The sequence below is a fragment of the Somniosus microcephalus genome, chromosome 1, assembly GCF_052327205.1.
Source record: "Somniosus microcephalus isolate GS21.2 chromosome 1, FLI_Smic_1.0, whole genome shotgun sequence".
Classification (NCBI taxonomy): domain Eukaryota; kingdom Metazoa; phylum Chordata; class Chondrichthyes; order Squaliformes; family Somniosidae; genus Somniosus; species Somniosus microcephalus.
The window spans coordinates 329,456,509-329,469,438 of NC_140987.1; the positions used below are offsets into that span (position 1 = coordinate 329,456,509).

A 12,930-nucleotide genomic window follows, 5' to 3' on the forward strand; every position below is an offset into this window, starting at 1 on the left:
TGAGCAAGAAGCATCTCATTCAAACTGCAACTAATCCTTGGAGCATAATACACATATTACACATTGCATTAGACACTACAATGTTATAGTTTTTCCTCACATAAAGGAAAATGTATTAGAACAATATTTATAACTGCAATTCAGCACAGTTTGTGTCCAAGCGATATATTTACATGTATGTATGAATAGAGCAATGCTTGGCTTCTGGAGATCCCAGCATAAAGGAGATTTGAGAAGCTGGCAGTATGACGGAAAGAACAAACTTGCATTTCTACAGCGCCTTTCATGACCTCAGGATGTCCCAAAGCGCTTTATACCCAATGAAGTACTTCTAAAGTGTAGTGGGATCTTTTAAGTCCACCTGAGGGGGGCACAGGGGGCCTCGGCTTAATGTCTCATTGTGGGCTGTAATAGTTCACGAGAACAGAGGGGTTGATGGCAGTGTTGAAAGGGATGGGGACAGTATCTGAGGAGAGGGCACCATTTGCAATATCAGCCAGAATGGGGGCCAGGGAGGGAAGTTGTGTGGTCAGCAGTTTAGTCGGAATAGGGTTAAAGGAGGAGGTTGGTCTTATGGACGAGAGGGTATGGGGTGGAGGGGGAGATGAGACTGAAGCCAGAGACAGGCATGATTTCAGGGCTAGGATGGCCGGGGGAGAGGAGGAATCAGCAGAGGCAGCCGAACGGATGGTCTCAATCTTGTTGAAGACGACGTCCATGAGTTGGTTACTGGAGGTGATGGTGGAGGGGGCAGGGGAGAGGGATTTAAGGAGATGGTTGGTGGTGAAGAAGAGGCAGGGTATTACCGGAATAATTCTGGAGCAGTGGATGATAGTGCTTGCTGTGGTCTAGCAGGATCTGGTGATGGATGGCCAAACCAGTTGCATGTCAGACATACTCAAGTCTACATCCACTGGATATGAGGAGGTGATGATGAAACGACATAATGGGGTAACAACCGGAGTGGGAGAGAGTAAGAGTTGTGTTGGTGACAAAGCCATCAAAGGCGGAGGTAAGGGAGTGAGCAGTTGAGAGTTTGAAAGTATAACTGTAAGTGACTTTGGGGAGTGTTTTATCCGGGGCAGACACAGAAGGAAGTGGGGTTGGGGGACGTGGATGGTGAGGTATACAAGGATGTGCTTGGAGAAGGCCTTGCCTGTGATTTAGACCATGGGAGCAGAGAGTTCGAGGTGGTGGCCATTAAAATGAGTAGGAGAGTTTCTATGGAAGGAGAGGTTCCGGGAGAACAATCTCCCATTCACTTCCCATACCTTTTAATATTCCTCTTTCTTAAGCAACTATCAAAGCAACTGTGTTAGAAATTGGCACCATGCCTCTCTCCCATACAGTAAATGAAAGGAGGAATGAAACAACCTGTTTATTTAGTTTTAATTTGATAAAACACTCTTAAGCAAACACAATTATTGAAGTAGGCTCACATGCTCTTACTGAAACAGTTCGCAGTACCTTATTATATGTCTTCTTCCCATATATCTGAACTGATGAAGGCACACCCTGGAATAACAGAACAGTCAATGATTTGTGCATTTCAATGGTTTACTTTGGTCACATTCCTGACACTGCAAAATCCCACATCTTATTCAGAAGACTTTAAATTATACATATCCCAAAATAGTGCTTGATGTGACCGAGCAGGATCTGGTGATGGAGGACCAAACCAGTTGCATGCCAGACATGCTCAAGTCTATGTTCACTGGATCTGAGGAGGTGAAGATGGAACAGCATAACGGGGTAACAACCAGGATAAGCGAGAGTAAGGATTTTGTTGGTGACAAAGCCATCAAAGGTGGAGGTGAGGAAGTGGTTGAGCAAAAGTATTGGCTGCAGAAGTATTGTGGTGAATGGAAAACCAAAGGCTGAGTGAGCAGTTGGGAGTTTAAAAGTGCCATTTGAAAAATAACAGCCATTGGGTAATCTCAACTATTTCTAGATCATACAGATAGCAGGCCTTTTTAGCACGCAGGTCTCAATTGTCACTGCACCAAATAATGAGATTGAAATCATTCAACCAGGTCATTTAGTGAAAGTACGAGTCTGAAGATTATTGTGGCCAATGAACGCTACACAAAGAGTCATTATTACACACACTGGAGATTGCACTGTGAGTCACTATTACACACACAGGAGACTGCACTGTGAGGCACTATTACACTGGAGACTCCACTGTGAGTCACTAGTCAACACACTGGAGACTGCACTGTGAGCCACCATTACACACACTGGAGACTGCACTGTGAGCCACTATTACACACACTGGAGTCTGCACTGTGAGGCACTATTACACTGGTGATTGCACTGTGAGTCACTAGTCAACACATTGGAGACTGCACAGTGAGTCACTATTACACTCACTGGAGACTGCACTGTGTGTCATAATTACACACACTGGAGACTGCACTGTGTGTCACTATTACACACACTGGAAACTGCACTGTGAGTCACTATTACACTGGTGATTGCACTGTGAATCACTATTACACTCACTGGAGGCTCCACTGTGAGTCATATTACACTAGAGACTGCACTGTGAGTCACTACTACACACACTGGAGATTGCACTGTGAATCACTATTACACACACTGGAGATTGCACTGTATGTCACTATTACAATGGAGACTGCACTGTGTGTCACTATTTTACACACTGGAGAATGCAACGCGAGTCACTATTACACACACCGGAGAGTCACTATTACACACACTGCAGACTGCACCATGAGTCAGTATTACACACACTGCAGACTGCACTGTGTGTCACTATTACACTGGAGTCTGCACTGTGAGTCACTATTACACACACTGGAGACTGTACTGTGAGTCACTATTACACACACTGGAGACTGCACTGTGTGTCACTATTACACTGGAAACTGCATAGTGAGTAACTATTTTACACACTGGAGTCTGCACTGTGAGTCACTATTACACTGGAGTCTGCACTGTGAGTCACTACTACACACACTGGAGACTGCACTGTGTGTCACTACTACACACACTGGAGATTGCACTGTGTGTCTCTATTACACTGGAGATTGCACTGTGAATCATTATTACACACACTGGAGATTGCACTGTAGGTCACTATTACACAGATTGGAGACTGCACTGTGAGTCACTATTTCACACACTATAGACTGCACTGTGAGTCACTAGTACACAGGCTGCAGACTGCACTGAGAGTCAGTATTGCACACACTGGAGTCTGCACTGTGTGTCACTATTACACGAGGAAACTGCACCGAGTCACTATTACACAGGAGACTGCACTGTGTGTCACTATTACTCACACTGGAGACTGCACTGTATGTCACTATTACAAACACTGGAGACTGCACTGTGAGTCACTATTACACACACTGGAGATGGCACTGTGAGTCACTATTACACTGGAGACTGCACTGTGAGTCACTATTACACTGGAGACTGCACTGTGAGTCACTATTACACTGGAGACTGCACTGAGTCACTATTACACACACTGGAGGCTGCATTGTGACTCACTATTAAACACAATGGAGACTGCACTGCGAGTCACCATTTCACTGGAGACTGCAATGTGAGCCACTATTACACACACTGGAGATGGCACTGTGTGTCACTATTACACACACTGGAAAAAGCACTGTGAGTCACTATTAAACTGGAGACTGCATGTGAGTCACTATTACACACACACTGGAGACTGCACTGTGAGTCACTATTACAAACACTGGACTGTACTGTGTGACACGATTATACACACGGGAGACTGCTCTGTGGGTCAATATTACACCGGGGACTGCACTGTGTGTCACTATCACAAACACCGGGGACTGCACTTTGTGTCTCTATTACACTGGAGATTGCACTGTGAATCACTATTACACACACTGGAGACTGCACTGTGTTTCACTATTACACACACTGGAGACTGCACTGTGAGTCACTATTACTCACACTGGAGACTTCACTGTGAGTCACTATTACAATGGAGACTGCACTGTGTGTCACTATTATAAACACTGGAGACTGCACTGTGCTTCACTATTACACACACCAGAAAGTCACTATTACCCACACTGCAGACTGCACTGTGTGTCACTATTTCACATACTGTAGACTGCACTGTGAGTCACTATTACACAGACTGCAGACTGCACTGTGAGTCAGTATTACACACACTGGAGACTGCACTGTGTGTCACTATTACACTGGAAACTGCATAGTGAGTCACTACTTTACACAATGGAGTCTGCACTGTGAGTCACTATTACACTGGAGACTGCACTGTGTGTCACTATTACACTGGAGACTGCACTGTGTGTCACTATTACACTGGAGACCGCACTGTGAGTCTCTATTACACACACTGGAGGCTGCATTGCGACTCACTATTAAACACAATGGAGACTGCACTGCGAATCACCATTTCACTGCAGACTGCACTGTGAGTCACTAAGCCCTGTTCCTGGGACTAGGGACAGGGTCACTGGCAAGGCTTGGAAGCTAAGCAGAGCCAGGCCTGGTTAGTACCTGGAGGGGTGACTATCAGGGAAGACCAAGTGCAGAAGGTCACGGAAGGAGCCCCGAGGAGGGGCGGTTGGCGAGAAGGTCATGGAAGGAGGAGCGGCTGGTGAGCAGGCCCGGGCGTTGGGCTGAAGATTGTCGGACAGGAGGAATGGTGGAAATGGAATGGCGGCGCGCACCGACGCAGCGGCTTTGCTTCTCCCAGTCATGGGAGCTTGCAAGATCACATTTCGTTGTTCATGTACTTGTGCAATGACAATAAAGTTGAATTATTATCATCACACACATTGGAGATGGCACTGTGTGTCACTATTACAAACACTGGACTGTACTGTGTGACACAATTATACACACTGGAGACTGCTCTGTGAATCACTATTAGACACACTGGAGACTGCACTGTGAGTCACTAATACACATACTGGATACTGCACTGTGAGTCACTATTACACACACTGGAGACTGCACTGTGTGTCACTATTATACATACTGGAGACTGCAGTGTGAGTCATTAATACACATACTGGAGACTGCACTGAGAGTCACTATTACACGCACTGGAGACTGCACTGTGAGTCACTATTACACACAATGGAGGCGTCACTATGACTGCACTGTGTGTCACTATTACACCCACTGTAGACTGCTCTGTGAGTCACTATTACACAGACTGCACTGTGAGTCAGTATTACAATGGAGACTGAACTGAGATTAACTATTACACACAATGGCGACTGCAGTGCAAGTCACCATTTCACTGGAGTCTGCACTGTGAGTCACTATTACACACACTGGAGACTGCACTGTGAGTCACTATTACACACACTGGAGACTGCACTGTGTGTCGCTATTACACTGGAAACTGCACTGTGAGTCACTATTACACACACTGAAGACTACACTGTGAGTCACTATTACACACACTGGAGACTGCACTGTGAGTCACTATTACACTGGAGACTGCACTGTGAGTCACTATTACACTGGAGACTGCACTGTGAGTCACTATCACACTGGAAACTGCACTGTAAGTCGCTATTACACACACTGAAGACTACACTGTGAGTCACTATTACACACACTGGAGACTACTGTGTGACACAATTACACACACTGGAGACTGCTCTGCGAGTCACGATTACACCGGAGGCTGCACTGTGTGTCACTATTACAAACACTGGGGACTGCACTGTGAGTCACTATTACACACACTGGAGATGGCACTGTGAGTCACTATTACACTGGAGGCTGCACTGTGAGTCACTATTACACTGGAAACTGCACTGTGAGTCACTATTACACTGGAGACTGCACTGTGAGTCACTATCACACACACACTGAAGACTGCACTGCGAGTCACTATTACAAACACTGGACTGTACTGTGTGACACGATTATACACACAGGAGACTGCTCTGAGAGTCAATATTACACCGGGGACTGCACTGTGCATCACTTTCACAAACACTGGGGACTGCACTTTGTGTCTCTATTACACTGGAGATTGCACTGTGAATCACTATTAGACACACTGGAGACTGCACTGTGAGTCACTAATACGCACACTGGAGACTGCAATGTGTGTCACTATTACACTGGAAACTGCACTGTGAGTCACTATTTTACACAATGGAGTCTGCACTGTGAGTCACTATTACACTGGAGACTGCAATGTGAGTCACTATTACACACACTGGAGACTACTGTGTGACACTATTACACACACTGGAGACTGCTCTGTGAGTCACGATTACACTGGAGGCTGCACTGTGTGTCACTATTACAAACACTGGAGATGGCACTGTGAGTCACTATTACACACACTGGAGATGGCACTGTGAGTCACTATTACACAGATTGCAGACTGCACTGTGAGTCATTATTACCCACACTGGAGTCTGCAATTTGAGGCACTATTACACACACTGCAGACTGCACTTTGAGTCACTATTACACCGGAGGCTGCACTGTGTGTCAATATTACAAACACCGGGGACTGCACTGTGTGTCACGATGACACACACTGGAGATGGCACTGTGAGTCACTATTACATTGGAGACTGCACTGTGAGTCACTATTACACTGGAGACTGCACTGTGAGCCACTGTTACACTGGCGACTGCACTGTGAGTCACTATTACACTGGAGACTGCACTGTGAGCCATTATTACACTGGCGACTGCACTGTGAGTCACTATTACACTGGAGACTGCACTGTGAGTCACTATTACACTGGAGACTGCACTGTGAGCCACTGTTACACTGGCGACTGCACTGTGAGTCACTATTACACTGGAGACTGCACTGTGAGCCATTATTACACTGGCGACTGCACTGTGAGTCACTATTACACTGGAGACTGCACTCTGAGTCACTATTACACACACTGGAGATGGCACTGTGTGTCACTATTACACACACTGGAGACTGCACTGCGAGTCACTATTACAAACACTGGACTGTACTGTGTGACACGATTATCCACCCTGGAGACTGCACTGTGAGTCAATATTACACCGGGGACTGCACTGTGCGTCACTATCACAAACACTGGGGACTGCACTTTGTGTCTCTATTACACATACTGGAGACTGCATTGTGAATCACTATTACACTGGAGACTGCACTGTGAGTCACCATTACACACACTGGAGACTGCACTGTGTGTCACTATTACACACACTGGAGACTGCACAGCAAGTCACTATTACACACACTGTAGACAGCATGTGAGTCACTATTACACACACTGGAGACTGCACTGTGAGTCACAATTACACTGGAGACTGCACTGCGAGTCACTATTAAACACAATGGAGACTGCACGGAGAGTCAATATTACACCGGAGACTGCACTGTGTGTCACTATCACAAACACTGGGGACTGCACTGTGTGTCACTATTACACACACTGGAGACCGCACTGCGAGTCACTATTACACACACAGGAGACTGCACTGTGAGTCACTATTACACACACTGGAGACTGCAATGTGAGCCATTATTACGCACACTGGAAACTGCACTGTGTCACTGTTACACTGGAGGCTGCACTGTGTGTCACTATTACACGCACTGGAGGCTGCACTGTGAGTCACTACAACACACACTGGAGACTGCATGCGAGTCACTATTGCAGACACTGGAGACTGCACTGTGAGTCACTGTTGCACTGGAGACTGCACTTTGTGTCACTATTACACACACTGGAGACTGAACTGAGAGTCACTCTTACACAGACTGGAGACCGCACTGCGAGTCACTATTACACACACTGGAGACCGCACTGCGAGTCACTATTACACACACTGGAGACTGCACTGTGAGTCACTATTACACACACCAGAGACTGCACTGTGAATCACTATTACACACACTGGAATCTGCACTGTTAATCACTATTACACAGATTAGAGACTGTACTGTGTGTCACTATTACACATACTGGTGACTGCACTGTGAGTCACCATTACACACACTTGAGACTGCACTCTAAGTCACTACTACACTGGAGACTGCACAATGTGTCAATATTACACACATTGGAGACTGCACTGTGAGTTATTATTACACACACTGGAAACTGCACTGTGAGTCACTATTATAATTGAAATTGCACTGTGAGTCACTATTACACACTCTGTAGACTGCACAGTGAGTCACTATTACACTGGAGACTGCACTGTGTGTCACTGTTACATGCACTGGAGGCTGCAATGTGAGTCTCCATTACACACACTGGAGACTGCAATGTGAGCCATTATTACGCACACTGGAAACTGCACTGTGTCACTGTTACACTGGAGACTGCACTGTGTGTCACTATTACATGCACTGGAGGCTGCACTGTGAGTCACTACAACACACACTGGAGACTGCATGCGAGTCACTATTGCAGACACTGGAGACTGCACTTTGTGTCACTATTACACACACTGTAGACTGCACTGAGAGTCACTATTACACTGGAGACTGCACGGTGTGCCACTATTACACACACTGGAGACTGCACTGTGAGTCACTATTACACACAGGAAAATGCACTTTCAGTCACTATTACACTCACTGGAGACTGTATTGTGTGTCATTATTACACACACTGGAAACTGCACTGTGTGTCACTATTACAGACACTGGAGACTGCACTGTGATTCACTGTTAGACACACTGGAGACTGCACTGTGAGTCACTATTAGACACACTGGAGGCTGCACTGTGATTTACTGTTAGACACACTGGAGACTGCACTGTGAGTCACTATTACACTGGATACTGCAATTTGTGTCACTCTTACACATACTGGAGACTGCACTGTGAGTCACTATTACACCCACTGGAGACTGCACTGTGAGTCACAATTACACTGGAGACTGCACTGCGAGTCACTATTACACACACTGGAGACATCACTGCGAGTCACTATTACACTGGAGACTGCTACTCTGAGTCACTATTACCACACAGGAGACTGCACTGTGTGTCACTATTACATACACATGAAACTGCACTGTGTGTCACTATTTTTTTTAAATTCATTGATGGGATGTGGGCGCCACCGGCTGGCTAGTCCTGCATTTAGTGCCCATCCCGAACTGCCCTCGAGAAGATGGTGGTGAGCCGCCTTCTTGAACCGCTGCAGTCCATGTGGTGTAGGTACACCCACAATGCTGTTAGGAAGGGAGTTCCAGGATTTTGGCCCAGCGACAGTGAAGGAACGGCGATACAGGTCCAAGTCAGGATGGTGTGTGGCTTGGAGGGGAACTTGTAGGTGGTGATGTTCCCATGCGTCTGCTGCCCTTGTCCTTCTAATTGGTAGAGGTCGCGGGTTTGGAAGGCGCTGTTGAAGGAGCTTTGGCGAGTTGCTGCAGTGCATCTTGTAGATGGTACACACTGCAGCCACAGTGCACCGGTGGTGGAGGGAGTGAATGTTGAAGGTGGATGGAGTGCCAATCAAGCGGGCTGCTTTATCCTGAATGGTGTCGCGCTTCTTGAGTGTTGTTGGAGCTGCGCTCATCCAGGCAAGTGGAGAGTATTCCATCACACTCCTGACTTGTGCCTTGTAGATGGTGGAAAGGCTTTGGGGAGTCAGGAGGTGAGACACTCGCCGCAGAATTCCCAGCCTCTGGCCTGCTCTTGTAGCCACAGTATTTATATGGCTGGTCCAGTTCAGTTTCTGATCAATGGTAACCCCCAGGATGTTGATAGTGGGGGATTCAGCGATGGTAATGCCATTGAATGTCAAGGGGAGATGGTTAGAGTCTCGCTTGTTGGAGATGGTCATTGCTTGGCACTTGTGTGGTGCGAATGTTACTTGCCACTTGTCAGCCCAAGTCTGAATGTTGTCCAGGTCTTGCTGCATATGGACACGGACTGCATCAGTATCTGACGAGTCTCAAATGGTGCTGAACAGTGTGCAATCATCAGCGAACATCCCCACTTCTGACCTTATGATGGAGGGAAGGTCATTGATGAAACAGCTGAAGATGGTTGGGCCTAGGACACTGCCCTGAGGAACTCCTGCAGTGATGTCATGTGATTGAGATGAATGACCTCCAACAACCACAGCCAACTTCCTTTGTGCTAGGTATGATTCCAACCAATGGAGAGTTTCCCCCTTGATTCCCATTGACTTCAGTTTTGCTAGGGCTCCTTGATGCCACACTCGATCAAATGCTGCCTTGATGTCAAGGGCAGTCACTCTCACCTCACCTCGAGTTCAGCTCTTTTGTCCATGTTTGGACCAAGGCTGTAATGAGGTCAGGAGCTGAGTGGCCCTGGCGGAACCCAAACTGGGCGTCAGTTAGCAGGTTATTGCTGAGTAAGTGCCGCTTGATAGCACTGTCGACGACACCTTCCATCACTATTACACACATTGGAGACAGCATTGTGTGTCACTATTACACACACTGGAGCCTGCAATGTGAGTTTATTACTCACACTGGAAACAGCACTGTCAGTCACTATTACACTGGAGACTGCACTGTGTGTCACTATTACACGCACTGGAGGCTGCAATGTAAGTCACTATTACACTGGAGACTGCACTGTGAGTCACTATTACACACACTGGAGACTGCAGAGAGTCACTATTACACTGGAGACTGCACTTTGTGTCACTATTACACACACTGGAGACTGGACTGAGAGTCACTATTACACACACTGGAGACTGCAATGTATGTCACTATTACACACACTGGAGACCGCACTGTGAGTCATTATTACACACACTGGAAACTGCACTGTGAGTCACTATTACACTGGAAACTGCACTGTGTGTCACTGTTACACGCACTGGAGACTGCATGTGAGTCACTAATGCAGACACTGGAGATTGCACTGTGAGTCACTGTTACACTGGAGACTGCACTTTGTGTCACTATTACACACACTGTAGACTGCACAGTGAGTCACTATTACACACACTGGAGACTGCACTATGCGCCACTATTACACACACTGGAGACTGCACGTAAGTCACTATTACACACATTGGAGACTGCACTGTATGTCACTATTACAATGGAGACTGCACTGTGTGTCACTATTACACCCACTGTAGACTGCACTGTGAGTCACTATTACACAGACTGCACTGTGAGTCAGTATTACAATGGAGACTGAACTGTGATTAACTATTACACACAATGGCGACTGCAGTGCAAGTCACCATTTCACTGGAGTCTGCACTGTGAGTCACTATTACACACACTGGAGACTGCACTGTGAGTCACTATTACACACACTGGAGACTGCACTGTGTGTCACTATTACACTGGAAACTGCACTGTGAGTCACTATTACACACACTGAAGACTACACTGTGAGTCACTATTACACACACTGGAGACTGCACTGTGTGTCACTATTACACTGGAAACTGCACTGTGAGTCACTATTACACACACTGAAGACTACACTGTGAGTCACTATTACACACACTGGAGACTGCTCTGTGAGTCACGATTACACCGGAGGCTGCACTGTGTGTCACTATTACACTGGAGACTGCACTGTGAGTCACGATTACACTGGAGACTGCACTGTGAGTCACCATTACAAACATTGGACTGTACTGTGTGACACGATTATACACCCTGGAGACTGCACTGTGAGTCAATATTACACCGGGGATTGCACTGTGCGTCACTATCACAAACACTGGTGACTGCACTTTGTGTCTCTATTACACATACTGGAGACTGCATTGTGAATCACTATTATACTGGAGACTGCACTGAGAGTCACCATTACACACACTGGAGACTGCACTGTGTGTCACTATTACACACACTGGAGACTGCACAGCAAGTCACTATTACACACACTGGAGACAGCATGCGAGTCACTATTACACACAATGGAGACTGCACTGTGAGTCAATATTACACCGGAGACTGCACTGTGTGTCACTATCACAAACACTGGGGACTGCACTTTGTGTCTCTATTATACATACTGGAGACTGCACTGTGAGTCACTATTACACACACTGGAGACTGCATGTGAGTCACTATTACACTGGAGACTGCACTGTGAGTCACTGTTACACTGGAGACTGCACTGTGAGTCAGTATTACACACATTGGAGACTGCACTGTGTGTCACTATTACACGCATTGTAGACTGCATTGTGAGCCAGTATTACACATACTGGAGACTGCACTGTGTGTCACTATTATACACACTGGAGACTGCACTGTGAGCCACTACTACACACACTGGAGCCTGCACTGAGAGTCGTTATTGCATAGATTGGAGACTGCACTGTGTGTCACTATTACACACACTGGAGACTGCATTGTGATTCACTATTATACTGGAGACTGCACTGTGAGTCACTATTACACAGACTGGAGACTGCAATGTGAGTCACTATTACACTGGTGACTGCACTGCGAGTCACTATTACACACACTGGAGACATCATTGCGAGTCACTATTACACACACTGGAGACTGCACTGTAAGTCACTATTACACTGGTGACTGCACTGTGTGTCACCATTACACACACTGGAGACAGCACTGTGTGTCTCTATTACACACACTGGAAACTGCACTGCGACTCACTATTACACACACTGGAGACTGCATGTGAGTCACTATTACACACACTGGAGACTGCACTGCGAGTCACTATTACACACACTGGAGACATCACTGGGAGTCACTATTACACTGGAGTCTGCTACTGCGAGTCACTATTACCACACAGGAGACTGCACTGTGAGTCACTATTACACACACAGGAGACTGCACTGTGAGTCACTATTACACACACTGGAGACTGCACTGTGAATCACTATTACACACACCAGAGACTGCACTGTTAATCACTATTACACACACTGGAAACTGCACTGTTAATCACTATTACACAGATTGGAGACTGTACTGTGT

General features: G+C 46.6%; 1 protein-coding gene across 1 annotated transcript in view; it reads right to left on the reverse strand.

The window, feature by feature from the left end:
- Positions 1–12,930, reverse strand: part of LOC147124903 (dedicator of cytokinesis protein 11-like) — a 458,563-nt gene that overhangs the window by 150,168 nt on the left and 295,465 nt on the right. Inside the window, exon 37 of the mRNA XM_085994653.1 lies at positions 1,468–1,515. Coding sequence (XP_085850779.1) covers positions 1,468–1,515 — 48 coding nt within the window. The remainder of the gene's footprint in view (positions 1–1,467; positions 1,516–12,930) is intronic.